The 27,577-nt window shown below is 47.2% G+C and overlaps 1 protein-coding gene across 1 annotated transcript in view; it reads left to right on the forward strand.

Annotated features, from left to right (window-relative positions):
• Positions 1–5,015: 5,015 nt before the first annotated feature.
• Positions 5,016–27,577, forward strand: part of LRRC9 (leucine rich repeat containing 9) — a 97,718-nt gene continuing 75,156 nt past the window's right edge. The window contains exons 1-7 of the mRNA XM_060261514.1: positions 5,016–5,112; positions 8,475–8,693; positions 9,719–9,859; positions 12,277–12,340; positions 16,361–16,431; positions 20,408–20,590; positions 25,165–25,320. Of these exons, the coding sequence (XP_060117497.1) occupies positions 5,056–5,112; positions 8,475–8,693; positions 9,719–9,859; positions 12,277–12,340; positions 16,361–16,431; positions 20,408–20,590; positions 25,165–25,320 (891 nt within the window). The 5' untranslated portion in view covers positions 5,016–5,055. The remainder of the gene's footprint in view (positions 5,113–8,474; positions 8,694–9,718; positions 9,860–12,276; positions 12,341–16,360; positions 16,432–20,407; positions 20,591–25,164; positions 25,321–27,577) is intronic.

Genomic DNA, 27,577 nt, shown 5'->3' on the forward strand with positions numbered 1-27,577 from the left:
GTCCAGTGGCACTTTTAAGACCCACCTGGCTCTATCCCCAAATAAGTGTGTACAAAGCTTTGAAAACCCCCCATACGGACATTCATATTGTTATTAATAGGTCACTGGTATAACTTGTATATGCTGTGCTTATTTGAATAGGTTGCATACTCTTTCCTTTGTTGGAAAGACTATTTTACTCTTGATGTATCATAATTTTAATTATTCTGCATTACTGCAGTTCTTACAATAAACTAACATTTCTAAAGAAACAACCCCCCCCCCAAAAAAACCCCACTTCCTTAAAATCAGCAAGACTTACTTTAAAACCTTGAACTAGTAGTGGTGGGAAGAGTCTCTGGCTGTGATCATGCCCGCTAAATAATGCACTTTCAATCCACATCCAGTGCACTTTTCAACTGGATTTTACTGTGTGAATTGGCAGATTTTGCTCGGTTACGGTACTTTATGATATTTGAATGTAGATTGTAGAATGCAGAATTTTGTATACTAATACATTTAATCTGGGAAAAAAATCTGGCAGTTGGAAAGTGCATTGAAAGTGGATTGAAATTGAGTTTGCATTATTTAATGTATGTGATCACAGCCTCTACCTGACCAATTACACCTGTCAGTTCATAGTGACGCACCTTCCCCCGCCCTCCCCCGAAAAACCCTGGCAAAACCTATCAGGAAAGATGGAATGAATGAAAACTTCCGCCCTCCCCGTTCCAGCGCTTCCCCTCTGCGCAGAACCGGCGTCACGTGCCACACCACCGGGTTCTAATCGACGCTCATTGGCTGTTCTTCGGCCAGGGGCGCGGCCGGGAAGGTTTCCTAGGCGACGGCGTCTACACACACAGCCTGGCCTCGCTTGGTTCGATAGACTCCAGGTGGGTGAGTGGACTCCAGGGAGGAGGGGCTACCTGCCGTTGCCTAGCAACTGACTCCAGTTTCCCCCCCTTGCATATCTGGTACCCTTCAGCATCCCGACTCCTGTTTCAGGGGGAGAATAAACCCGCTGCGCGTTGACACTGCTTAAAAGAGGAGTGCTTCCTTTTGCAGGATCCCTGGGGCGGGTGCTGTGCATTCGAAAAGCCCTTCGTCCCTCTTTCGGAAAGGTGGGCAGTTTATTTTCATTTATTTCAGAGTTATATCTTTCTTCCCCATGGGGACGGGAGATGGCTTGCATCACTCGGCTCTCCTCCGTTTTATCCCCACGACAATTTAGCGTTGCCAATCCCCAGGTGGGTCGATACAAACAGGAAGCCACAGCGTGTACATATGAACCTATGAAGCTGCCTTCTACTGAATCAGACCCTGGGTCCATCAAAGTCAGTATTGTCTTCTCAGACTGGCAGCGGCTCTCCAGGGTCTTGAGCTGAGGTTTTTCACACCTATTTGCCTGGACCCTTTTTTGGAGATGCCGGGGATTGAACCTGGGACCTTCTGCTTCCCAAGCAGATGCTCTGCTACTGAGCCACCATCCCTCCCCTGCTCTCCAGGGTCTCAAGCTGAGTTTTTTCACACCTATTTGCCTGGACCCTTTTTTGGAGATGCCGGGGATTGAACCTGGGACCTTCTGCTTCCCAAGCAGATGCTCTGCTACTGAGCCACCGCCCCTCCCCTGCTCTCCAGGGTCTCAAGCTGAGGTTTTTCACACCTATTTGCCTGGACCCTTTTTTGGAGATGCCGGGGATTGAACCTGGGACCTTCTGCTTCCCAAGCAGATGCTCTACCACTGAGCCACCGTCCCTCCCCTAGATGACTATCAACAGCAATAACGCTGCACAGAAGCATTACAGACGATTATGCTGTGTTCATGAATAGATGTATAACTTCCACATATTTAGATTTCAATATCTTTTAGTCACTTCCAATATTTTAAAGTCCACAGTTCATAAACATAAATTGATATCAATTCTGATGCAGCTTTCTGTGCAGCATTATTGTTGTTGATAATAACCCCCAGGTTGGGGCAGGGGATGCCCCGGTTTGGAGGCCCTCCCTTAGCGTCAGAGTCATCAGAAGGGGGGGGGGATGTCTGCTGGGCACTCCATTATTCCCTATGGAGACCGATTCCCATGGGTATAATGGAGAACTGATCCGTGGGGCTCTGAGAGGAATGGTTTTTTTTTTTTTTTAGATAGAGGCACCAATTTTTCCAGCATAGCACCCAGTGCCTCTCCCCAAAACACCCTTCAGGTTTCAATAAGATTGGACCAGGGGGTCCAATTCTGTGAGCTCCCAAAGAAGGTGCCCCGATCCTTCATTATTTCCAATAGAGGGAAGGCATTTAAAAGGTGTCAAGTCCCTTTAAATGTGATGGCCAGAACTCCCTTTGGAGTCCTGTTATGCTTTTCACAACCTTGTTCCGGGCTCCACCCCCAAAGTCCCCAGATATTTATTGAATTTAACTAGGCAACCCTAACCCTGTGAGATAGGCAGGGGTGAGAGCCTATGACTGGCCCAAGGGGACATGGTAGAGAAGGGGATTCGAACCTGTGCATCACAGGCAGTGCAGTGATGGTCTATCTTCTTGGTGCTTGTGGGGGACAAGAGTGGGAGGGTTTCTGGAGTTTTGGCTCTGCTGTTGGACCTCCTGATGGCTCCTGGGTTTTGGCCACTGTGTGACACAGAGGGTTGGACTGGATGGGCCATTGGCCTGATCCAACATGGCTTGTCTTATGTTCTTATGTCTGAGGCGGTGATGCTGTGTCTTCTTGGTGCTTTGGGGGCAACAGCAGGAGGACTTCTGGAGTTCTGGCTCCACTGGTAGTCCTTTTAATGGCCCTTGCGTTTTGGCTACTGTGTGACATAGAGCAGGGGTGGCCAGCGGTAGCTCTCCAGATGTCTTTTTCCTACAACTCCCATCAGCCCCAGCCATTGGCCATGCTGGCTGGGGCTGATGGGAGTTGTAGGCAAAAAAAACACCTGGAGAGCTACCGTTGGGCACCCCTGACATAGAGTGTTGGACTGGACAAGCCATTGGCCTGATCCAACATGGCTTCTTTGATGTTCTTACGTTCTTAACACTCTAACCACTACACCATCCTGCCTAAAGGGTGCACATTCTAGATCACTTAGCTTGGATTAGTTAACTCACATTAGCTGCCGGTTTTGCATTTGAGATTTGGGGTAATAGGAGTTGGCTTGGGGTATATGTTTATGTATGTATGTAGGCACACACACACATAGGATTGACTTAGCATGTGTAGATGCACACTATACACTTGCTAAGTATATATACTACACACGCACACACACACTGTCTGGTTCCAGAATATATTATTATGATGTGCCTATGAGCCTGGACATAGGGAGAACAGATATAAATGTAATAAATCAAATTAACAAGTCTGTCTGTCTGACTTTAATTTGGTACTTGCTCTCAGCTGCTAGGACATTGTATGCGCAGCTGTGGAAACAAGGAAAAATACCAGAAAAATGGGATTGGATTGTGAAAGTTTTATCATGGAGTGAGATGGATAAATTAACTAGAACTTTAAGAGACTATGATTTGGATATATTCAAAAAGGAGTGGAAGAAATTTAAAGGATATATGGAGAAAGAGTGGAATGTAAAAAGACATTGGACAATTTTTTAGTATTAATGAAAAAAAAATATTGAACTTTGATTGGTTAGCGGTACCTTTAGTATTGAATTTAAACTTATAACTTCGGGGAAGTCAGATATTGGAAGGAGGGGGGTTGAAATATCATATGGGTTAGTATAGAAAATTTGCAATTAAGTTTTGTAACCATATGTTATCAATAAATTGTTAAAACACGAACAAGTCTGTCTGTCTATCTATCTAATCCAGGGGTGTCAAACTCATTTGTTTGACCATATCTGACATAAATGAGACCTTGGCTGATTCCTCATTCACTTTTCTCTGGGGCAGGCTTCCGTTTCTGGGCAGAGCAGACTGGCGATTTTGCACCAGATGCTCCGCGTCGGCATTTTGCGCAGGGCAAACCTGCTATTTGCTCCGCCGCAGTGTAAACCTGTTTTTTAAGGTTTACACTGCAGCGCGGCAAATCGTGAGTTTGCCCCATGCAAGATGCCAGTGTGGAGCAACTGGTGCGAAATCGCCAGTTTGCTCTGCCCAGAAATGGAAGCCTGCCCCGGAGAAAGGTGAGTGCGGAATCAGCCCTTGTCGGGTCGGGCCATGTTTGTACCTGTTTAAGATTAGGTAGCAGATATATAAACTTCATAAAGATTTTATTTGAAAAAAACTTAAAACATGCTTAAAACATTAGCACTTGTTGGTCTTAAAGGTACTTCCTTTGTATCTCTCCCATGTCATCCAGGGAACTGGGCAGAGGAAGTTCTGGCTCTTTCCTTTCTTCCCCAGGGAACCAGGAGGGGGAGGAACCTTAGCCAATGGAAAAAAATAAAGGTTTTGCTCTGTAGCTCCTGTGCAGTTGAGCAAGCCTGGCAAAGGGAGCTGTTATGCAGAAGGAAGTAAGAGAGAGGGAAATGGAAGCAGATAACCAGTTGCTCAGGGGCCTGATAGAAGCCCTCTGGGGGCCTGATTTGGCCCCCGGCTTCCATGTTTGACACCCCTGCACTATAATATGTGTTTATGCTTCCGTTCCATTTTAAATCTTCTTTTCTACAGCTGGGTTCCCAAACTAGAAGCAAAACCTGACTAGGAGAAAGTCAAGGGGTGATTTGCTAAGGAAAACTGGGCTATGTTTTATGTAGAAGTTTGTGGCTCGGATCATGCGAATGCATCCTAATGTATGCGAGATAGGCTCTGTCGCAGACACACAGAATGCTTTGTCCGCCATGAATTTGTGCAGGGGCCGCTGAAAGCCATGGGTTATGTGCGAACCAAAGTTTTAGCAGAAGACGAAGTGTGCTGTGTGACAGATAATGTTGGAGGCATACAGAACTCGTTCCTTGGATCCAGGCCATGGTTTTTAGAGTTCTTTTACCAGTTGATTCCAAGAGTGGTGATTAAAAAAAAAACAAAAAATGGTGTCGCTGGTTGCTTACCAGATTTCTTCTCTCTTTCTTCGCTCCTCTTTAGGTCTTCTGCTATGAGTGGTAGGCTGAAATGCTGAGAAAATGACCCAGGGTGATATCCAAAACCAGGTTGCTTCAGAGGAAATAATTAAAGAGCTGGTAAGGTTGGAAATGCCAGATGTTTTGCGTTTGATAGCTCAACGACTGAGTGATTTATACCAGAGAGCCATTTGGCTTTTTTGCATTATCATTTTCCTCAGACTTCATTTGGGGCAGGAGCTCAACAGGAGCGATACTCTGGAACCTCTAAATTTTATTGCGCTCTTTCTTTCCCTCCTAAATTGCTAGAGCATCCAGGAAAAACATAGAGTTTTCCCGGAAATGCCTAGAGCGGCTGGTGTGTGATGTCGCCGGCGCAATGACATTAAGTGCGGGGGCCGTCATTGTGCTGGAAATGTAGGGGGAGGTTCCCCTCGCTGGCCCAGGGAGAACCCCCGCCCAGACCGGGGGCTTGATAGCCCTATTTCTATCCCATCCCCCTTCTTGCTTCTGGGCTCCATTGTTCAAACCCCCTGTGAGAGTTTCGCTGAACTTTAAGATTTGACAGAAGAATAGATGCTTTTGAAAATAGATACTTTTGGCAGAAGAATAGATGCTTTTGAGAATAGATACTTTTGACAGAAGAATAGATGCTTTTGAGCTGTGGTGCTGGAGAAGACTCTTGAGAGTCCCCTTAGATTGCAAGAAGATCAAATCAGTCAGTCCTAAGGGAAATCAACCCAGACTGCTCCCTGGAAGGTCAGATGCTGAAGCTAAAACTCAGGTACCTTGGCCACCAAATGAGAAGGGAGCACTCACTGGAGAAGATCCTGATGCTGGGAAAGACAGAAGGCAAAAGAAGAAAGGGATGGCAAACGATGAGATGGCTGGACAGCGTTACTGATGTATGTAACAAACATGAATTTGAGCGGACTTCGGAGGATGGTGGAAGACAGGAGGGCCTGGCATGACTTGGTCCATTGGGTCACAATGAGTCGGACTCAACTGTGTGACTGAACAACAAGAAGATTTGACAAACTTTCTAATATTTCCCCCCACAAAAAATGGAGAAATAACCAAAACGTATAAAGCAGACAGATGGAAATCTTCATCATGCCACTGTGGCCACATAGAAGAAAGTAATTTAAAGAGTATGATCGGTTTTATTATGACAATTATAATTCAAGAAGCATTTTAAGGTAGACGCTGAGCTGATATAATTTAGTAGGCTTTCCGGCGTGTCACAGAAAAATTTAGAGTTAGCTCCTTTATGAAAGCAACCCATGAAATGTGTAAGCCATTCCAGGGCTTGAATTCAGTGGGAGCTCACAGGAGCACAGCTCCTGAACCTTTCTGACAGTTCCTCCTCCTCCTCACCTTGTCCATTGGTGGAACAGCCGCATAACAATCCCTGGATGAGCTCCACCACCTATTTTGCTACAAAATGACCCCCATTTGACCCCTATGCTGTTTGAAGCACTTAGAATCACTTGATGCCTATAAGCCTGTAGAAATAGCTGGCAGAAGAGAATCTAGGGCTGATTCCACACTCACCTTGCTCCGGGGCAGGCTTCTGTTTCTGGGATTTTGCACCAGCTGCTCTGCGCTGCCATTTTGCCCCCGATTTGCCGTGCAGCAGCGTAAACCTCATAAAAACTGTGTATGGGGCGTATGTAAATGAGTTATGAAAATGAGTTGTGTTAGTGAGTTCTGGCACTTCTTTTTCTATGAAATGACCCCTGATTTTCCTCATTCCCCCCCCCCTTTTGCAAACATTTTGCTCTGATTAGTGGTCACTTTGCTATTACACCATGTCATGATCTTGGGCCTAGTGAGGGCAGCAGGCCCCAGGAAAGCCTGCCTAGGAGTTACTGGGGAAAGACTACATTTCCCAGGACCCCCTCTGTCCCTCTGATTGGGTGGCCAGGTTTTGGAGGGAAACTGGCCCAGAGAGGGGTGGGGCCTGGAAGGAGAAGATAAAAGGGCCAATCCCAAAAAGGGGGTGTTTTTTCCCTGGAAGTCTGAGCTGGAGGCAGGTTGTGCCTGAAGAGCTTGAAGCAGGGGAAAAATCCTTACCCAAGGGGGCAAGTGTTAGTATTAGAATAGGGACTGTATAGATAGATGTGTTAGGGCATTTGTTTATTTTCCCTTCACCCTTTTACTGGTTACTGCACCCTGTAATTTATATTGCACTGAAATAAACCTTTTTGTGGTTGTTGTTCACTCTGCCTGGTCCTCATGCCTATTATTTGGCTTAAGCTACAGAAGACCTGAAGGGCTTGGGAGGGAACTCTGGGCCTTCTCAAGGGGAACCCTTATCCCAGAGTGGTGGCAGCAATTGATAAGACCCCCCCTGAGTCGTGACACACCAGTTTATTGCCAGCATATCTCCCTGCAGATTTAAACTGTAGGTTTTATGCTGGACATCAACTGGTGTACAATTGAATCAATCACTAGAGGGAAAGAAAACGTGTGTGGAGCAGACTCCACCCCCCAGGAAGTAACAAGAACTTACAAATGAGGAAAAGGAGAATGCAGAAAAGCTCAGATTTTTGGAAAGGGAAAAATAAAACAATTTTGGATCTCCAGCATAATTCTCAGCATCCTCCACCAACTAACTACAATTCCCAGAATTCTTTGGGGAAAGTAATGTTGTGCTTGATATAGTCATGGCTTTTTGGCTGAATGGACTACAGATCTTTGGGTAGTTCAAGACCCTGTTGTGACTCAGGAGGGGAGCACCTACTTATTTTTCCTTCCGAGCTCTTGTTTTATTTGTATGCATCGATTAAAACCCAAACCATCTCTCAGGGGTGTCAAACATGCGGCCCGTGGGCCAAATCAGCCTCCAAGAGGACTCCTATCAAGCCCCTGAGCAACTGGCTGTCATCTTCTTCCTTCTCCCTCTCTCTTGCTTCCTTCTGCATCACAGCTTGCTTTGCCAGGTTTGCTCAATAGCACAGGAGCTACAGAGCAAAACCTGTATTTTCTCTATTGGCTGAGGCTCCTCCCATGGGGAGGAAGAGCTTGCTTTGCCAGGCTCTCTCAATCATGCAGCAGAGCTAGTGAGTCAAGCCTCTCTTCCTTCTGTTGGCTGAGGCTCCTCCCATTCCTGGTCCCCTGGGGAAGGAAGGAAAGAGCCAGAGCTTCCTTTGCCCAGTTCCCTGGACCCCATGGGAGACATACAAAGAAAGCACCTTTAAGACTGAGTGTTGATATTTTAAAGGATGTTTTAAGGTTTTTTATTAAATGTTTGTTTATCTGTGTTCTTTATAAAGTTTATATTTCTGCTACCTAATCGTAAATAGGTACACACATGGCCCAGCCCAACCCAACACGGCTCGTCCCGACACATATATGTCAGATAACAAATGAGTTTGACACCCCTGATCGATCTACTAAAACCTCTTCCATACAGCAAGCCTGCTGTTTTCTGTCATACAGAGAAAGAAGGATAACCGTTCCCTTTTATTTCCTTCCAGTGCACCTGTAACGGGCTGTGCTATGAGCGACTTGAGCATGAAGGAGCTGAAACCAGAAGCCTGGAGATGTTTTTCTCAGGCTACCCCAGAATCGTAGGCCTGTCGTTTTTCCCCAACTTGACGAGGCTGACTCTTGTGAGGCAAAACATCCAGAAGATTTCCGACCTGGAGAACTGCCTGCTACTGAGAGAGCTTTGGCTGGCGGAGTGTTGCTTGACCGTAAGTTAACTTATTAGCGGTCAGATATTCCTTTTCTTCCCTGGGTGATCGGCAGGGCTTTTTGTGTAGCCGGAGCACCTTTGCATATTAGGCCACACCCCCTGGATGTAGACAGTCCTCCAAGAGTTTACAGTAGGCCCTGTACTAAGAGCCCTGTAAGCTCTTGGAGGATTGGCTACATCAGGGGTGTGTGGCCTAATATGCAAAGGAGTTCCTGCTACACCAAAAGCCCTGAACATAACTAATCACAGCCACCAGGGGCAGATAAAAACATAAGAGAAGCCATGTTGGATCAGGCCAATGGCTCCTCCAGTCCAACACTCTGTATCACACAGTGGCCAAAATACACACACGCGCACACACACACACAGTGGCTAATAGTCACTGATGGACCTCTGCTCCATATTTTTATCCAATCCCCTCTTAAAGCTGGCTATGCTTGTAGCCGCCACCACTTCCTGTGGCAGTGAATTCCACATGTTAATCACCCTTTGGGTAAAGAAGTACTTCCTTTTATCCATTTTAACCTGACTGCTCAGCAATTTCATTGAATGCCCATGAGTTCTTGTATTGTGAGAAAGGGAGAAAAGGACTTCTTTCTCTACTTTCTCCATCCCATCCCAGATAGATGGCCTTGTAAAATATGTTTAGGCCAGCAGTGTTCCCTCTAAGTTGAGTGGGTGTGAGCTAGCTCACAGATTTTTAGCCTCCAGCTCACATATTTTTTGTCTTAGCCCAGGAAAGATGACCCCAAAACACACTAATTTATGCAGTAGCTCACAACTTCAATGCCAGTAGCTCACAAAGTAGAATTTTTGCTCATAAGACTCTGCAGCTTAGAGGGAACATTGTAGGCCAGTAATGTTTTGGACTCATTGATCTCTGTCTCCCCCTTTTGGGGCTTGATTTTGTTCAAGGTATTTTGGCGGACTTTGACGAAGATGCGGCCGCGTCCCTTGATGCTCCAGAGATCGCTATTGGGGCGGGTGCTGCTTAAAAAATGCTACATGTTCTCTCTTTGACAGAAAATCGAAGGTCTGAAGCAATGCATTCATTTGCAAAAGCTTTACCTCTACTACAACAGGATATCGACCATTGAAAACCTGGAAAATCTGACCGAATTGGAGGTCATTTGGCTGAACGGGAACCAGATTAAAGAAATTAAGGTAAAACCCCCCAACAACCCTGTGGTTGGTTGGTGGATATCAATTCCTTTCTCTTGGGTGGGTGAGGAGGACAGAAAGAATGATTTTAAAACAGTATTGGGAGGGGTAATCAAATGGTGTTACTCAGCCCAGTGAGGTCATAGGTACCGTCCAATCAAGATCCTCAGCACTTAGGGCTTTTTTTTGTAGAAAAAGCCGAGCAGGAACTCATTTCCATTTTAGGCCACACCCTTGGTGTCACCATTGTTTCTCACAGGGCTTTTTCTACAAAAAAGCAGGAACTCATCTGTGTATTAGACCACACCCCCTGACGCCAAGCCAGCTGGAACTGCATTCCTTTTTTTAAAAAAGCCCTGTCGTTTATTTTACCTGCTTTAATGCCTTTATTTTTAATATTTATTTGCCACTCTTCAAAGCCGCTCACAAACAGAAATAAAAAATTGCCGTCCAAATCCAAAAATGAAAAATATCAAAATATAATAAAATTTGAGTCCAGTGGCACCTTTAAGATCAACGAAGGTTAATTGTGGGTGTAAGCTTTACATATTATATCACATATCTGTCTATTACATACAGAAAGTGGGGGTTAATTGCAGGAAAAGGCTATTTGGAGTCAAGATGCATAAGTAACTGAGCAATAAGTATAGCTAAGATTGGATTAAAGCAGTAGTAGGTAATACTGCTTTTTTTTTACCAACTGCTTTAATCCAATCTTAGATACACTTATCGCTTAGTTAAATAATCTTGATTCCAGTTAGCCCTTCCTAGCAGCTAACTCCCCCCTCCCTCTACCTTTATGCAGGGCTTTTTTTGTAGCAGGAACTCCTTTGCATATTAGGCCACAAACCCCTGATATAGCCAATCCTCCTAGAGCTTCCAGTAGGCCCTGTACGAAGAACCCTGTAAGGAATTCTAGCAGGACCTCCTTTGCATCTTAGGCCACACACCCCTGATGTAGCCAATCCTCCTGGAGCTTCCAGTAGGCCCTGTACGAAGAGCCCTGTAAGGAATTCTAGCAGGACCTCCTTTGCATATTAGGCCACACACCCCTGATATAGCCAATCCTCCAAGAGCTTACAGTAGGTCCAGGAAGGAAGGAAAGAAGGAAGGAAGGATAAAAATAGATGGGTGAAGGGGGAGGTGGAAAGAAAGCAACTAACTTTAAATGCATTCTCCAGGCTGCTGGCTGGCTTGGCTTGGAGAAGAGCTGTATTATTTTTTTTTTTATTATTACCTTTAATTTTTATCCTGCCCTCTCCACGAGCAGACTCAGGGCGGCTAACAATCAGTTCAAAACTTCAAACAAGAAATACAATTAAACAGTTCAAAACTTCAAACAGTAAATACAATTGAAACATTTTAAAACATTTTATGGTACTGTTAAGCAACAACCTAGGCGGGATCGTCTTTTACTGACAGTGAGCCGGTAGTGGATTTCAATTTCTCAGTAGTGTAGGGTGGCGTTTAAAGAGACAAATGCTTTCTCCAAGCCAGCCAACAAGGGCAGTGGGACTTTGAGAGCCACACACTATGTGTGAAAGGCTTGTTATTCCACTGAGCCTTTTGCTCAAACCTCTGAATCCTTGGCCATCTTTTTGGTTTGCTAAGTAGCTGCTGCTTACCCAGTTTGCCGCTTTTGCCCTTTTGTGGCTAATGCCTTTTGGGAATTTTATTCCTTTGGTGTTCATTGGCTATTAAGTATTGTTGCATCTTTATCAGCTGCTGGCTTGAGCGAAGAGAGAGAGATGGGATATACCGTATTTTTCGCACCATAAGGCGCTCCGGACCGTAGGACGCATCTTCCTCCTGGGGGGGGGGGGATCCGCTGCCTCCGCCTCCGATCCCGGCGCTTCCCCCGCGCCTGCCTGCCTGGCTCCAGCTTCTTCCAGCAAGCGCTGGGATCGCTCCACGCCGCCCTCTCCACAGCCGGCGCTCGCAAAGCGCTGGGTTTGCGGTGGGGGCGGGTTCTTCCGCCGTGCCTGTCTGCCTGGCTCCAGCTCTGATGCTTACAGCAAGCGCCGGGATCGGAGGGCAGAGGGAGCGATCCTGGCGCTTGCTGTAAGCGTCAGAGCTGGAGCCAGGCAGACAGGCACGGAGGAAGCACGCTGCCCCCTCCGCAGCCGGCGCTCGCGAAGCACTGGGTTTGCGGTGGGGCCACGTGGAGCCATCCCAGTGCTTGCTGGAAGAAGATGGAACCAGGCAGGCAGGCGCGGGGGAAGCGCCGGGATCGGAGGCAGCGGATCGCCCCCCCCCGGAAGGTACCTTCGCTCCATAAGACGCACACACTTCCCCCCCACACTTTTTTTGGAGGGAACGGTGTGTCTTATGGTGCGAAAAATACGGTAATTTTTTTAAAGGAAAAAAAATGAATTTGCCCAAGGATTTGGAGTATGATAGGACTTTTATCATCCTTATAGGGGCTCTCCACTTTGCAGAGGTTGAAGGAGCTCAACCTCGCCGGGAACTCCATTAGTAAAATTGGTAAGTGATGTTTATACACGGACAGGTAGTGGGAGTTGTGTCCTGCGTTGCTTCATAAGGATTTGTCTGTAAAAGAGAGTCTCTTCCCCCAGGGCTTTTCCGTTGTAGTCTGCTAAGCTGTTCTGATCCTGATCTGGATGGCCCAGGTGTAGAGTTGCCAAGTCCAAACCAAGAAATATCTGGGGACTTTGGGGGTGGAGCCAGGAGACATTGGGGGTGGAGCCAGGAGACATTGGGGGTGGAGCCAGGAGACATTGGGGGTGGAGCCAGGAGCAAGGATGTGACAAGCAGAACTGAACTCCAAAGGGAGTTCTGCTCATCCCATTTGAAGGGACCGCACACCTTCTAAATGCCTTCCCCTCCATTGAAAATAATGGAGGATAGGGGCACCTTCTTTGGGGGCTCATAGAACCGGACTCCCTGGTCCAACCTTTTTGAACCCTGGAGGGTATTTTTGGGTGGAGGCGCCAGATGCGATGCTGAGAATTTGGTGCCTCTACCTGAAAAAAACAGCCTCCTCAGAGCCCCGGGTACCTACAGATCAATTCTCCATTATACCCTATGGGAATCGGTCTTGATAGGGAATAATGGAGTGCCCAGCAGACATTTCCCTCTCCCCCCCCCCGCTTTCTGATGACCCTGAAACAGGGGGAGGACCTCCAAACCAGGGGATCCCCTGCCCCCACCTGGGGATTGGCAACCCCACCCAAGTGTCATGATCTTGATGGGGGTGCCACCCGACGCTGCCACCACTCTGGAATGAGGGTCCCTTGGGAAGACCCAGAATCCCCTCCCAAGCCTTTCAAATCTCCCTTGCTTTGGCCAAGAAAATAGACATGTCGACCAGGCAGAGTAACAAAGAACAACAAAAGGGTTTATTTTAAACAGGGAAAATCAACGAAGGGCAAGTGAACAGATAAGGTGCTTTAATACTATATAGCAGAGGTGGCCAAACTTGCTTAACGTACGAGCCACATAGGGTTGCCAAGTCCAATTTAAGAAATATCTGGGGACTTTGGGGGTGGAGCCAGGAGACATTAGGGGTGGAGCCAAGATCAAGGCTGTGACAAGCATCATTGAACTCCAAAGGGAGTTCTGGCCATCACATTGAAAGGGCCGGCACACCTTTTCAATGCCTTCCTTCCAAAGGAAATAGTGAAGGATAGGGGCACCTTCTTTTGGGGCTCATAGAATTGGACTCCCTGATCCAATCGTTTTGAAACTTGGGGGATATTTTGGGGAGAGGCACTAGATGCTGTATGGAAGATTTGGTGCCTCTACCTCAACAAACAGCCCCCCCCCCTGAGCCCCAGATACCCGCAGATCAATTCTCCATTATTTTCTATGGAAATAAAATTTTGTAGGGAATCATAGAGTTCCCAGCAGACATTTCCCTCCCCTCCCCTCCCCCCACTTTCTGACGACCCTGAAGCGGGGGGAGGGCCTCCAAACCGGGGGATCCCCTGCCCCCACCTGGGGATTGGCAACCCTAGAGCCACATAGAATAAACCTCAGAAGTTTGAGAGCCACAAGATGTGAACGTCAGATGTTTGAGAGCTGCAAGGAAGGGAGGGAGGGAGAGAGGGAGGGGAAGGAGAGGTGGAAAGAAAGCAACTTTAAACGCATTCTCCAAGCCACTGACTTGGTGAGAACTGGTTTAAGGATAGAAATGCCTTCTCCAAGCTGGCTGATGGGGTGGAAGAGCCACACGTAGCTCCTGAGCCGCAGTTCGGCCACCCTTGCTAACATAGTAAAACGGGTGAAGGAAAATAAACACAAAAACTCTAACATAACTAGACTGAACTGTCTCTCGTCTGTGAGGCCACTAGGCCTCGGCCTGCTCTCTGTGTCCTTCAGGGGGAGGGTCTTCGTCCTAAACAGCAGCCATCCTGCCTGCTTGACTTCTCAGGAGGAAAGAACAGCGTTCGTCTCCTGAGAGAGCTTTTTAGCCATTCACCTCAGAGCCTACTTGGATGCCAATTGCCTGAAACCAGCGCCGAGCATTCTGGGGATTTTAGGCTGTCTCTCTCTACTGTGACACGGGCCTCTGTCTCACAGCACAGCACAGATCACGACACCAGGCTAGCCTGATTGTGAAAGATCTCAGAAGCTAAGCAGGGTCAGCCCTGGTTAATATTTGGATGGGAGGCCAATGTGGAAGTCTGTGGTTGCTGTGCAGAGGCAGGCAATGGCAAGCCACCTCTGTTAGTCTCTTCCCTTGAAAACAGGAGGAGGAGGTTGGATTTATATGCCGCTATTCACTACCTGAAGGCATCTCAAAACAATTTACAACCTTCTTTCCCTTCCCCTCCCCACAACAGACCCCCTGTGAGGTAGGGCGGCTGAGAGAGCTCTGAGAGAACTGCTCTTGAAAGAACAGCCTTGAGAGAATTTGTGGCGAACCCGAGGTCACCCAGCGGTTGCATGTGGAGGAGTGGGGAATCAAACCCGGTTCTCCCAGATAAGAGTCCACGCTCTTTACCGCTACGCCAAACCGGCCGTCACCTGCGAGGTCCCCATAAGTTACTGCCGCTTGACAGCCCCTCTCACACAAGCTGTTCTGAGTCTTTGGAAAGGAACTAGGGTTGCCGGCTCTGGGTTAAGGAACTTTATGGAAATGTGGGGAGGGCAGGATTTGAGAAGGGGAGGGACATCACAAGATTATGCGTGGGACAGAGAAGATAAAGAAGGACTTTCCTCCCTTTCTCACAATACGAGAACTCGTGGGCACTCCGTGAAATTGCTGAGCAGTCGGGTTAGAATGGATAAAAGGAAGTCCTTCACCCAAAGGGTGATTAACATGTGGAATTCACTGCCACAGGAGGTGGTGGCGGCTGCAAACATAGCCAGCTTCAAGAGGGGATTGGATAAACATACGGAGCAGAGGTCCATCAGTGGCTATTAACCACAGCATATTGTTGGAACTCTCTGTCTGGGGCAGGGATGCTCTGTATTCTTGGTGCTTGGGAGGGGGGGCAACAGTGGAAGGGCTTCTAGTGTCCCGAGCCCACTTATGGACCTCCTGATGGCACCTGGGTTTTTTTGGCCACTGTGTGCCAGAGAGTGTTGGACTAGATGGGCCATTGGCCTGATCCAACATGGCTTCTCTTATGTTCTTATGTGACACAGTGTTGGACTGGATGGGCCACTGGCCTGATCCAACATGGCTTCTCTTATGTTCTTATGTGACACAGAGTGTTGGACTGGATGGGCCACTGGCCTGATCCAACATGGCTTCTCTTATGTTCTTATGTGTGACACAGAGTGTTGGACTAGATGGGCCATTGGCCTGATCCAACATGGCTTCTCTTATGTTCTTATGTGTGACACAGAGTGTTGGACTAGATGGGCCACTGGCCTGATCCAACATGGCTTCTCTTATGTTCTTATGTGACACAGAGTGTTGGACTGGATGGGCCACTGGCCTGATCCAACATGGCTTCTCTTATTTTATTTATTTATTTAGTGGACTTATATCCCGCCCTTCCCACCGAAGTGTCTCAGGGCGGCTTCTCTTATGTTCTTATGTGACACAGAGTGTTGGACTGGATGGGCCATTGGCCTGATCCAACATGGCTTCTCTTATGTGTAACACAGAGTGTTAGACTAGATGGGCCATTGGCCTGATCCAACATGGCGTCTCTTATGTTCTTATGTCAGCAGGGTACACTGCCATTGAGTCCACCCTCCTCCACTACACCCATTTTCCTCTGGAGATCAGTTGCAATTCTGGGAAATCTCCAGACTGTACCTGGAAGTTGAGCAAACACAGACAAATCACGAGCAATACAATTATGTATCTAATAATTTTCCAAGATTATCTTTACTGCATAATCTTGGGAAATTATCAGATATATCGTATTGCTCACCATTTGTCTGTAAGTGTTTGCTCAACCTAGACCGTGGTTTCCTATGTGTTGAGTGTACCTGAAAGTTGGCGACCCTAAACAGAGGCTGGGGAGGAAATAAAATGAAACCTAAATATCGTTCTGTGCTAACTTCCCTTCCGTCGTGTTTTAGGCCATTGCTTGGATCCCAATGAAGAAATAGAAAAACTAAACCTGTCTGGGAACAGGATCTGTTCCTTCAAGGTATGTGTGGAATTCTCAGTGTCCCTTTTTAGGTTTTCCATATTGTTGCGTCACTCCTTGCATTTGTCTTGCAGAGGAGAATACCTTCATCCACATATAGAAGATATTGAACTTATATCCTGTCCTATACTCTGAATCTCAGAGTCTCAGAGTGGTCACAATCTCCTTTACCTTCCTCCCCCACAACAGACACCCTGTGAGGTGGGTGGGGCTGAGAGAGCTCTTCCAGAAGCTGCCCTTTCAAGAACAACTCCTATGAGAGCTATGGCTGACCCAAGGCCATTACAGCAGCTGCAAGTGGAGGTATGGGGAATCAAACCCGGTTCTCCCAGATAAGAGTCTGTGCACTTAACCCCTACACCAAACTGGCTCTCTATATATACTGCAACTGGGAAGCTGAGCAAATAGTTGATAATAGGGGTAAGAATTGATAGCAGGGGTAAGATTTGATCATAAGATACACAGTTTTGGAAGTGAAGGATGGTGCAATGTCTCTGTGTACACAGCACACTAGTTTCCAGAGGTGGCAGTAGCAAGACTAGGTAGATCAGTTTCCTCTGTGTCTTTCCTCTCTTCTGCTCTGCTGCGCTTTGTTTACCCAGAATGCTACACTGAGGGAATGACTTCCATCCCCTGACTCCTCCTCTTCCTACTTTTTTTTGTCTCATCTCCATGACAAAGAAGTGCTTTCAGTCTCTCTCTGTATCTTACCTTAGATAGCAAGAATGTTTACTTTTCTTTTCCTGCCCTAGTATGGAGTTCCTTAACAATACAGGGCTTCTCTCTCAGCCCCACTTACCTCACAGGGCGTCTGTTGTGGGGGAGGAAGGGAAAGGAGATTGTGAGTCTATGAAGGTGCCAGGGTCAGCAAGCAAAGGGGACCGCTTTGTTTCCTGTCACACCTTTACCCTATACCTCAGGAGAACCAAAATTAACCTTGTCAGAAATAACGGATGGCACGGATAGCGTTTTAAGCTAAAAACTTAACCTTTAGAGCCCTATGTGGCCTAGGACCTATCTACCTTTGGAATTGCCTTTCCCCATACATACCCCAGAGAGCACTACATTCAGGGTCTCAAAATCTCCTTAAGATCCCTGGACCGAAAGAAGCTCGATTGACCAGCACTAGAGTCACAGCATTCTTGGTAATAGCCCCCACTTTGTGGATTGCCCTCCCTGAAAACATCAGGGACCTGCCACAGTTTCACAGGGCCTGTAAGACCAAACTATTCAAACTCGCCTTTAATGGTTAGGGGGAGGTGGCTATTACCTTCAGCACCGACATTCTCACTGAACTAATATAATGGAAATCAGAAGCTTGCCATCTTGGACTTTTAATATGTACGGAAATGTTTTTTATATAGCTAATTTTAATATGTTTGTAAATTGCTAATGTTTTTAAACTGTTGTTAGCCGCCCTGAGCCTGTCGGGGGAGGTTAGGATATAAATCTGATAACTAAATAAATAAATAAAACAAGAATAAGTTTTATTATTTACAGATAGGCTGGGAAGGGAGGAAATAATATCAGAGGACTGTATATTTAAAAACAGTTGGCAGGCATAAAATCAAATTACAGTGAGTGTCTCAACTTTCACTCACGCAGACTGTTCACCAGTCCATCCCAAAGCCGCTCTGAGATTCAGAGTGAAGGGCGGGGTATAAATCCAATGTCGTCGTCTTCTTCTATTTGTAGAGTGAGGACTAACCTTCGCAAACTTCTTTGTTGTCCTGTGCGGCTCCAAGCAGTGCAGGGGTGAAGGAGGGTCTTTGGGCTGCCTTTCTGTGCCATGGCATGAGAAGCCAGAAGAAAGGCCAAATAGCTCCCCCATGGCACAGTAGAGAAACATGAAGCCCTCCTTCTTCATCATGATGTTTGGAGTCATGTTTGGCAAGAAACACCTTTTCAGGCACCTGCATCCTGACACGTGTCAAATGTGACATGTATTTTGGCCCTTAATTTTCAAGGCCAAACCAGACATGGCTGGGAAGATCCACGATCAGTGTTCCCTCTAAGCAGAGTAAAGTGATACCACCACTTCACATGATCTGGACACTATGCTTCTGTTGATACAGCCGAAAATTGCATTTGCCTTTTTAGCCACCGAATCACACTGTTGGTTCATGTTCAGCATATGGTCTACTAAGACCCCTAGATCCTTCTCACACATACTACTGCCAAGAAAAGTCTCCCTCATCTTATAACCATGCATTGGATTTTTCCTACCTAAATGCAGAACTTTACATTAATCCCTGTTAAAATTAATTTATTGGTTTTAGCCCAGTTTTCCATGCTTTACAGCAGCGATCCCCAACCTTTTTGGCACCAGGGACTGGTTTTGTGAAAGACAATTTTTCCACAGACTGGGGGGAGGGGGGTGATGGTTTTGGGATGATACAATTGTGCACTTTATTTTTAAAGTGGTGTGGTGGCTAAATGTGTGGACCTCTTACCTGGGAGAACTGGGTTTGATTCCCCACACCTCCACTTGCAGCTGCTGGAGTGGCCTTGGGTCAGCCATAGCTTTCATAGGAGTTGTCCTTGAAAGGGCAGCTGCTGTGAGAGCCCTCTACAGCCCCACCCACCTCACAGGGTGTCTGTTGTGGGGGAGGAAGGGAAAGGAGATTGTGAGCCGCTCTGAGACTCTGTCCTTGAAAGGGCAGCTGCTGTGAGAGCCCTCTACAGCCCCACCCACCTCACAGGGTGTCTGTTGTGGGGGAGGAAGGTAAAGGAGATTGTAGGCCGCTCTGAGACGCTGTCCTTGAAAGGGCAGCTGCTGTGAGAGCCCTCTACAGCCCCACCCACCTCACAGGGTGTCTGTTGTGGGGGAGGAAGGTAAAGGAGATTGTAGGCTGCTCTGAGACTCTGTCCTTGAAAGGGCAGCTTCTGGGAGAACTCTCAGCCCCACTCATCTCACAGGGTGTCTGTTGTGGGGGAAGAAGAAGATGATATTGGATTTCTATCCCGCCCTCCACTCCGAAGAGTCTCAGAGCGGCTCACAATCTGCTTTCCCTTCCTCCCCCACAACAGACACCCTGTGAGGTGGGTGGGGCTGGAGAGGGTTCTCCCAGCAGCTGCCCTTTCAAGGACAACCTCTGCCAGAGCTATGGCTGACCCAAGGCCATGCTAGCAGGTGCAAGTGGAGGAGTGGGGAATCGAACCCGGTTCTCCCAGATAAGAGTCGGCACACTTAACCACTACACCAAAGTGGCTCTCTCTGGAAGAAGGTAAAGGTAAAGGAGATTGTGAGCTGCTCTGAGACGGAAATTCGGAGTGGAGGGCAAGATATAAATCCAATGTCGTCTTATTACTACACGGTAATATATAATGAAATAATTATCAGTGCTGGATTAAACCTTGTGAAGGCCCCACGGCAGTCAAAATCTTGGGGGGCCCCTCACAAATTACCTCAGAGTTGGTAGCACCCACCCCACTTCCCATGGTCCCCGGTGCAGCCTGCAGGCACCTTTTCAAAAGTCCTTTTGACAAAGCTGCAGGGGAGAGGCAGAGAGAGGCAAACTTGGGAAAAGCCAGCCAGAGGCCCCTAAAAGCATGGGGGCCCATAAGCCAGTGCCTACTTGACCTAATTTTTAATCCAGCCCTGATAATTATACAACTCAAGGCCCGGTTGCCAACAGGACCGGTACCGGTCCACAGCCCAGCAGTTGGGGATCCCTGCCTTAGAGGAAGCATTGTCCATGATTAGGGTTGCCCTGGTTTATTAAAAATGCTAACGGTCTGCTTTGAAGACATTTCCTTACTTAGAGCTTGCATTGCTGTTCAGCCCTGACTTGCCTTGGCTGCATGGGAACGTACGAAAGTTAGTACCCATGATGCAGTGCGACACACTGAACATTAGAGCTGGTGAAAGGGAAGGAGAGATATATTTTCCCCTGTACTTTTCTAAGTGGGGAAAACGCAGAGTTTCTTTTAAGTGTGTCGTGACAGTTGACTTTTTTTTTCTTTCCCTTGAAAGGAAATCACCAATTTGGCAAGACTATGCAACTTAAAAGACCTGTGTCTGAACGACCCCCAGTACGAGCCCAATCCGGTGTGCCACCTCTGCAATTATGCGACGCACGTCCTGTATCACATCCCTCAGCTTCAAAGGCTCGACACTTACGATGTCTCTTCGAAGCAGATCAAGGAGTTGGCAGAGGTGGGCTCAGAATATTAAAAGAAAAACCTGATATCAGCCCCATGGCCACGCCCAGTGGGGGGAGAGTGCCATGGAGGGGCAGAGCCACGGGGAGAAGAGCAGGAAACTGGAGAGGCTGGGAGACAACCCTCTTCACCCTCCCCTCCTGTGTGATTTACAGCCAGCTGATAAGATGATTGGTCCCCCTTTAAACAGCATGGAATGGGCAGCGGCTGCTCCTAGGTGTCCCTCCTACATATCCCAGGGAGAGGCCCTGGGATGGGGGTGAGGGGCCCCAAAAAACTGTCAGGCCCTGGCTAGCTATGGGCCTGCCTGACATGCTGGTTAAGCTGGGCACATGATGAGCCAACCACAGTTTCTTGATTTGGGTACTCTTTCAGGCTGATTTTACACTGGGCAAAAGATCCAGTAATGCTGCGCTTTCAAAAGTGATCATCGACATTACACTGTGCCTTGACTTCTGTCTTGCTCCAGTGTTTTGACTGTCATTTTCATTTTAATTCCTGAATTGGCTTTGACACCGTTTTCAGCACGGAGTTCCCCCTGACTTTCCAAGACTACTTTTGAATGAGGGTTTTCCAGGAAGCGCATTCCACAGGACCATAAAGATGATAACTTTCCTGGGAAACAGGGCAATAAACTCATTTCTCAAGAAAGAGCAAAGGAACTCTTAAACCTGCCCCCCTCCCCCAATAAAGCAAGCAAGTGTAGAGGGGAAGTCCAGGATTAACATTTTGAGTGTAGATGAAAAAATATACTCTGGATTTCTAGAAGGCGATTTCAGTGCTCAGAAAATCAGACCCAAACATGAATGTAGAATCAGCCCCAGTTGGGTGTAGTGGTTAAGTGTGCAGACTCTTATCTGGGAGAGCTGGGTTTGATTCCCCACTCCTCCACTTGCAGCTGCTGGAATGGCCTTGGGTCAGCCATAGTGGTTAAGTGTGCAGACTCTTATCTGGGAGAGCTGGGTTTGATTCCCCACTCCTCCACTTGCAGCTGTTGCAATGGCCTTAGGTCAGCCATAGTGGTTAAGTGTGCGGACTCTTATCTGGGAGACCCGGGTTTGATTCCCCACTCCTCCACTTGCAGCTGCTGGAATGGCCTTGGTTCAGCCATAGTGGTTAAGTGTGCGGACTCTTATCTGGGAGACCCTGGTTGATTCCCCACTCCTCCACTTGAAGCTGCTGGAATGGCCTTGGGTCCGCCATAGTTCTGGCAGAGGTTGTCCTTGAAAGGGCAGCCCTCTCAGCCCCACCCACCTCACAGGGTGTCTGTTGTGGGGGGAGAAGATGTAGGAGATTGTAAGCCGCTCTGATTCAGAGAGAAGGGTAGAGTATACATCTGCGGACTTCTTCTTTAATTGACTGAATTTTGCATGCAAATAAAACCATTGTTGGATATATATTTTAGGGCCCTCAGCCAAGACTGGGCCAGCTACCCATATGTTTTGTAAAGGTGTTGATTTTTAAAAATCTGCTGCATGATTATAATCAGGGGTCATTTCGTAGAAAAAGATGTGCCAGAACTCATTAGTGCAACCCATTTGCATATGTCACACACCCCTGATATCACCAGAAGGTGTACTCAATTATACCAGCTCAGCATCTACCTTAAAAGGCTTTTTGAATTATAAGTGTCATAATAAAACCTTGCTCCAATCATACTTTTTTTACATTACTTTCTCCTGTGTTGCCACAGTGGCATGAGGAAGATTTCCATCTGTCTACTTTATATGTTTTGGTTCTTTTCCCATTTTTGGTGGGGGGAAATATCAGAAAATTTGTCAGAGTTCTGCAGAATTCTCACAGGGGGGGTTGAACAATGGAACCCAGCAGCAAGTTTTGGGGGTTTTTTTGGGAGGGGGGGGGTGCAGTGTAAGAAAGAAAGAGCACAATAACATTTAGAGGTTCTGGAGCTCTGCTCCTTTGAGCTGCTGCCCAAAATGAGGCCTGATTGGGATGCTGTCGATCAGTTTAAAAATGCCCCCGATTAGCTGATTTGTTGTTGCAAATTACAGTGCAAATCCTAAAAACGCTTTCCCAGGAATAAGCTCCAATGAATAGACTTCATTAGGATTCCAAGTCAACCTGCTTGGACTGGCGCAATTTATCCTCTGATGATACGGTGCTATCCTCTTCTAAGTCCATTGAGGCCGGTGGGATTGGAAGGCTGCAAATGTGAGACTGGAGAGAACATAAGAGAAGCCATGTTGGATCAGGCCAATGGCCCATCCAGCCCAACACTCTGTGTCACATAAGAACATAAGAGAAGCCATGTTGGATCAGGCCAATGGCCCATCCAGTCCAATACTCTGTGTCACACATAAGAGAAGCCATGTTGGATCAGGCCAACAGCCCATCCAGTCTAACACTCTGTGTCACACATAAGAACATAAGAGAAGCCATGTTGGATCAGGCCAATGGCCCATCCAGTCCAACACTCTGTGTCTCATAAGAACATAAGAGAAGCCATGTTGGATCAGGCCAATGGCCCATGCAGCCCAACACTCTGTGTCACATAAGAACATAAGAGAAGCCATGTTGGATCAGGCCAATGGCCCATCCAGCCCAACACTCTGTGTCACATAAGAACATAAGAGAAGCCATGTTGGATCAGGCCAATGGCCCATCCAGCCCAACACTCTGTGTCACATAAGAACATAAGAGAAGCCATGTTGGATCAGGCCAACAGCCCATCCAGTCTAACACTTTGTGTCACACATAAGAACATAAGAGAAGCCATGTTGGATCAGGCCAACGGCCCATACAGTCCAACACTCTGTGTCACATAAGAACATAAGAGAAGCCATGTTGTATCAGGCCAACGGCCCATCCAGTCCAACACTCTGTGTCACATAAGAACATAAGAGAAGCCATGTTAGATCAGGCCAATGGCTCATCCAGTCCAACACTCTGTGTCACATAAGAACATAAGAGAAGCCATGCTGGATCAGGCCAAAGGCCCATCCAGTTCAACGCCAGAAGCCCTCCCACTGTGCCACCCCCAAGCACCAAGGATACAGAGCATCACTGCCCCAGACAGAGAGTTCCAACAATACACCTGTGGCTAATAGCCACTGATGGACCTCTGCTCCAGATGCTTATCCGATTCCCTCTTGAAGCTGTCTATGCTTGTAGCTGCCACCACCTCCTGTGGCAGTGAATTCCATGTGTTAATCACCCTTTGGGTGAAGAAGTGGTTTGGATGGCCCAGATTAGCCTGTTCTTGTCAGACCTTGGAAGCTAAGCAGGATGGAGATAACCAAGGAAGTGCAAGGAATGGCAAACCACCTCTGTTCACCTCCTGTCTTTAAGGCTGCAGATTTATACCCCACCCTTCTCTCTGAATCAGAGTCTCAGAGCGGCTTTACAATCTCCTTTATCTTCCTCCCCCACAACGGACATACTGTGAGATGGGTGAGCTCTGACAGAAGCTGCCCTTTCAAGGACAACTCTGCAAGAGCTATGACTGACCCAAGGCCATTCCAACAGCTGCAGGTGGAGGAGTGGGGGAATCAAACCTGGTTCTCCCAGATAAGAGTCCGCGCACTTAGCCACTACAACAAACTGCCTTTGAAAAGACTACAGGGTCACCATAAGGCAACTGAGACTTGACAAAGTGTGCCACCACCAGCTCTGTTTAGGACTGCACTCGGGGGCATATTTTGTTAGTTGTAAGGCTTCGTTTTGTTAGTTGTAAGGCGCCTTGAGCCGATCTCTGGACAAGTGGCATACAAATTTTCTAAATAAATAACAGAAAAAAGGTTAGAATTTAAGCAATTGGGGGAATTTTTTTTTAATTGTAGTAATATTTCTTAGTAGTAACAAAACCTCAAATAATTAATGTCAAAAAATTTGGCTCTCTTGACCTGGGAAACAATATTATCCCTCCTTTGGAACAAAGTTGGAGTCCAGTAGGACTTTTGAGACCAAATTTTTATTCAAAATACAAGCTTTCATGTGGTAAAAGCTGTATATAACTGCTCATTGTACCCCATGTCATCGTCTGAGGAAGTGTGCGTGCACACAAAAGCTTACATTCTGAATAAAACTTTTTTGGTCTTAAAGGTGCTACTGGACTGCAGCTTTGTTCTATAGCAGAGGTGGCCAAACTATGGTTTGGGAGCCACATGTGGCTCTTTCACACATATTCTGCAGCTCTCAAAGCCCCCACCACCCCCATCAACCAGCTTGGAGAAGGCATGTTTCTCTTTAAATCACTTGTCCAAGCCAAGCCAGCTGGAAGCTTGGCAAATGCATTTAAAGTTAAACTTGTTTTCTTTCCACCTCTCTCTCCCTCCTCCATCTATTTTCCTTCCTTCCTTCCTTCCTTCCTTCCTTCCTTCCTTCCTTCCTTCCTTCCTTCCTTCCTTCCTTCCTTCCTTCCTTCCTTCCTTCCTTCCTTCCTTCCTTCCTTCCTTCCTTCCTTCCTTCCTTCTTGCAGCTCTCAAACATCTGGTTTATTCTGTGTGTCTCTTAGGTTAAGCAAGTTTGGCCACCCCCGTTCTATTGCTTCAGACTAACACGGCTGCACACCAGGTTATCTCTCATTTGGTTTTCCTTTTGTCCCGGAAGACCACCGTGATGAAGAAGGTGATGTACTACAACATGCGTGTTAAGAGTGCCCAACGGCAGCTGGAGGAAGAGCTGGAGAAGCTCAGAGAAAGGAAATGCAAGCTGCAGAAGCTGCCCGAGGAGCGGATTAAGCATTTCCACTGCCACATCAAGCACGTGAGCCAAGTGGTCTTGAAGGCCATTGGGGGAATGTGGGTGGGGGCCTGGCCCTGGAGGTCCTTCTGAGCCACAAGTGGCTTGAGTTCTTATCTCCAGCTGGCCTTGGTGGGGCTGTGGTTACCAGAGAGTTTCTGGTAACTCCTAGAGTTAGCGGGCCTTTGGTTGAGGCAACTCCTAGAGTTGAGGCAACTCCTAGAGTTACCAGGCCTTTGGTTGAGGCAACTCTTAGAGTAGAGGTAACTTCTAGAGTTACCAGGCCTTTGGTTGAGGCAACTCTTAGAGTTGAGGTAACTCCTAGAGTTACCAGGCCTTTGGTTGAGGCAACTCCTAAAGTTGAGGTAACTCCTAGAGTTACCAGGCCTTTGGTTGAGGCAACTCCTAGAGCTGAGGTAACTCCTAGAGTTACCAGACCTTTGATTGAGGCCTTTGGTTGACACCAGGCCTTTGGTTGAGGCAGCAGGCATCCTACTGCATCGGCTGGCCCTGTGCTACGGTATCATCTCCGCTGTAATATGACTGTTACTCAATCTACCATTTTAGACTCTCCGTTCATATAACATGTGCCCAACTGAGCTGCTATTTATAACTTATTATGATCTATCAAACAGTATTGCTCCCATTGATTTGGTTTTTAACTGTTGTTTTATACTGTTTTTAGAATGTTGTGAGCCGCCCTGTGCCTGTTTTTTGGGAAAGGGCAGAATATAAATTGCCTAAATAAAATAAATGAATGAGTCAATAAATAAAATAGAGCCAGGCTACATTGCATTCAGGGGTCCCAGGTTCAATCCCTGGCATCTCCCACTGAAGAGTGCACAGATTGCAAGTTCTGAGCAAGGCCTTTCTCTGACTAAAATTTCAGACAGCAGCCACACATCAGAGAAGACATTCCTGGTCTGGGTTGTTGAATAAGACCAAAAATCTAATGGCACCTTAAAAGACAAACAACTTTTTTATTTCAGTACGAGCTTTTGTTAGTTTTTATTTACTGCTCCTATGAGCTTCTGCCCAAAACAAGGCATGTGTATAAGAACATAAGAGAAGACATGTTGGATCAGGCCAATGGCCCATCCAGTCCAACACTCTGTGGCATACAGTAGCCAAAAAACCCCAAGTGCCTTCAGGAGGTCCACCAGTGGGGCCAGGACACTAGAAGCCCTTTCACTGTGCCTCCCAAGCACCCAGAATACAGGACATCACTGCCCCAGACAGAGAGCTCCAATGATAAACTGTGGCTTATAACCACTGATGGACCTCTGTTCCATATGTTGATCCAATCCCCTCTTGAAGCTGTCTATGCTTGTAGCTGCTACCACCTCCTGTGGCACCGAACATCTAACAACCATAGTGAAAAGAGAGATTCTTTTTTTTCCCCCTACCTCTAATGCAGTCCACCAAAGAAACCTGGACAGATCTCAGAAAGGACTGTTTCACATCAGATATTGACTAACTTTATGGAATTTGCTATTGCAGGATGGCCACCGGCTGTAAAAATGGGATTAGACAAATTCTGGAAGTCTGGGTCCGTCGGTGGCTGTAGGACAGGATAGCTAAATGGAACCTCCTTATTCGGAGGCAGTATATCCCTGAATACCAGTGGCATTAGGAGAAAAGTGAGAGGACAGGGCGTTCTTTGTAGCAGGAACTGCTTTGCATATTAGGCCACACACACCCCCTGATGTAGCCAGTCATCCATAGGGCTGTTAAGCCTCCAGGCCGGGTGGGGGTTCTCCTGCCCTGGAGGTTCCCAACTCGCCTCCCCTAACGCTGCCGGTGCGATGATGTCACTCGGAAGTGACGTCATTGTGCCGGCGACGCCACTCACTGGCCGCTCTAGGCATTTCCGGGAAAACTCTATGGTTTTCCTGGACGCTCTAACAATTTATGAGGCAAAATTCTGTGGTACAAAAGGTGCCACGGGGAACTTGGGAACCCTAATCCTCTAAGAGCTTACAAGGCTCTTTTTTGTGAGCTCCAGGAGGATTGGCTACATCAGGGGTGTGTGGCCTAATATTCAAAGGAGTTCCTGCCACAAAAAAAGCCCTGTGAGAGGAGGTCTGTTCCCTTCAAAGCCTCCTTGCCATCTTCCCAGAGCTTGGGAGTCAGATATGGTACATGAGGAAGAAACCTTCTCTGCATGGTGGTTTGCAGGAGAGCGTGTTGTCTTCTTGGAACATCTCAGGGACATGGCTTCTCTCAGGGCTGCTTCTGGTCTTATCTTCTTGGAGACAGAAGTGCAGTTGCTGATCTGCAG

This window comes from Heteronotia binoei, chromosome 21 (assembly GCF_032191835.1).
Source record: "Heteronotia binoei isolate CCM8104 ecotype False Entrance Well chromosome 21, APGP_CSIRO_Hbin_v1, whole genome shotgun sequence".
Classification (NCBI taxonomy): domain Eukaryota; kingdom Metazoa; phylum Chordata; class Lepidosauria; order Squamata; family Gekkonidae; genus Heteronotia; species Heteronotia binoei.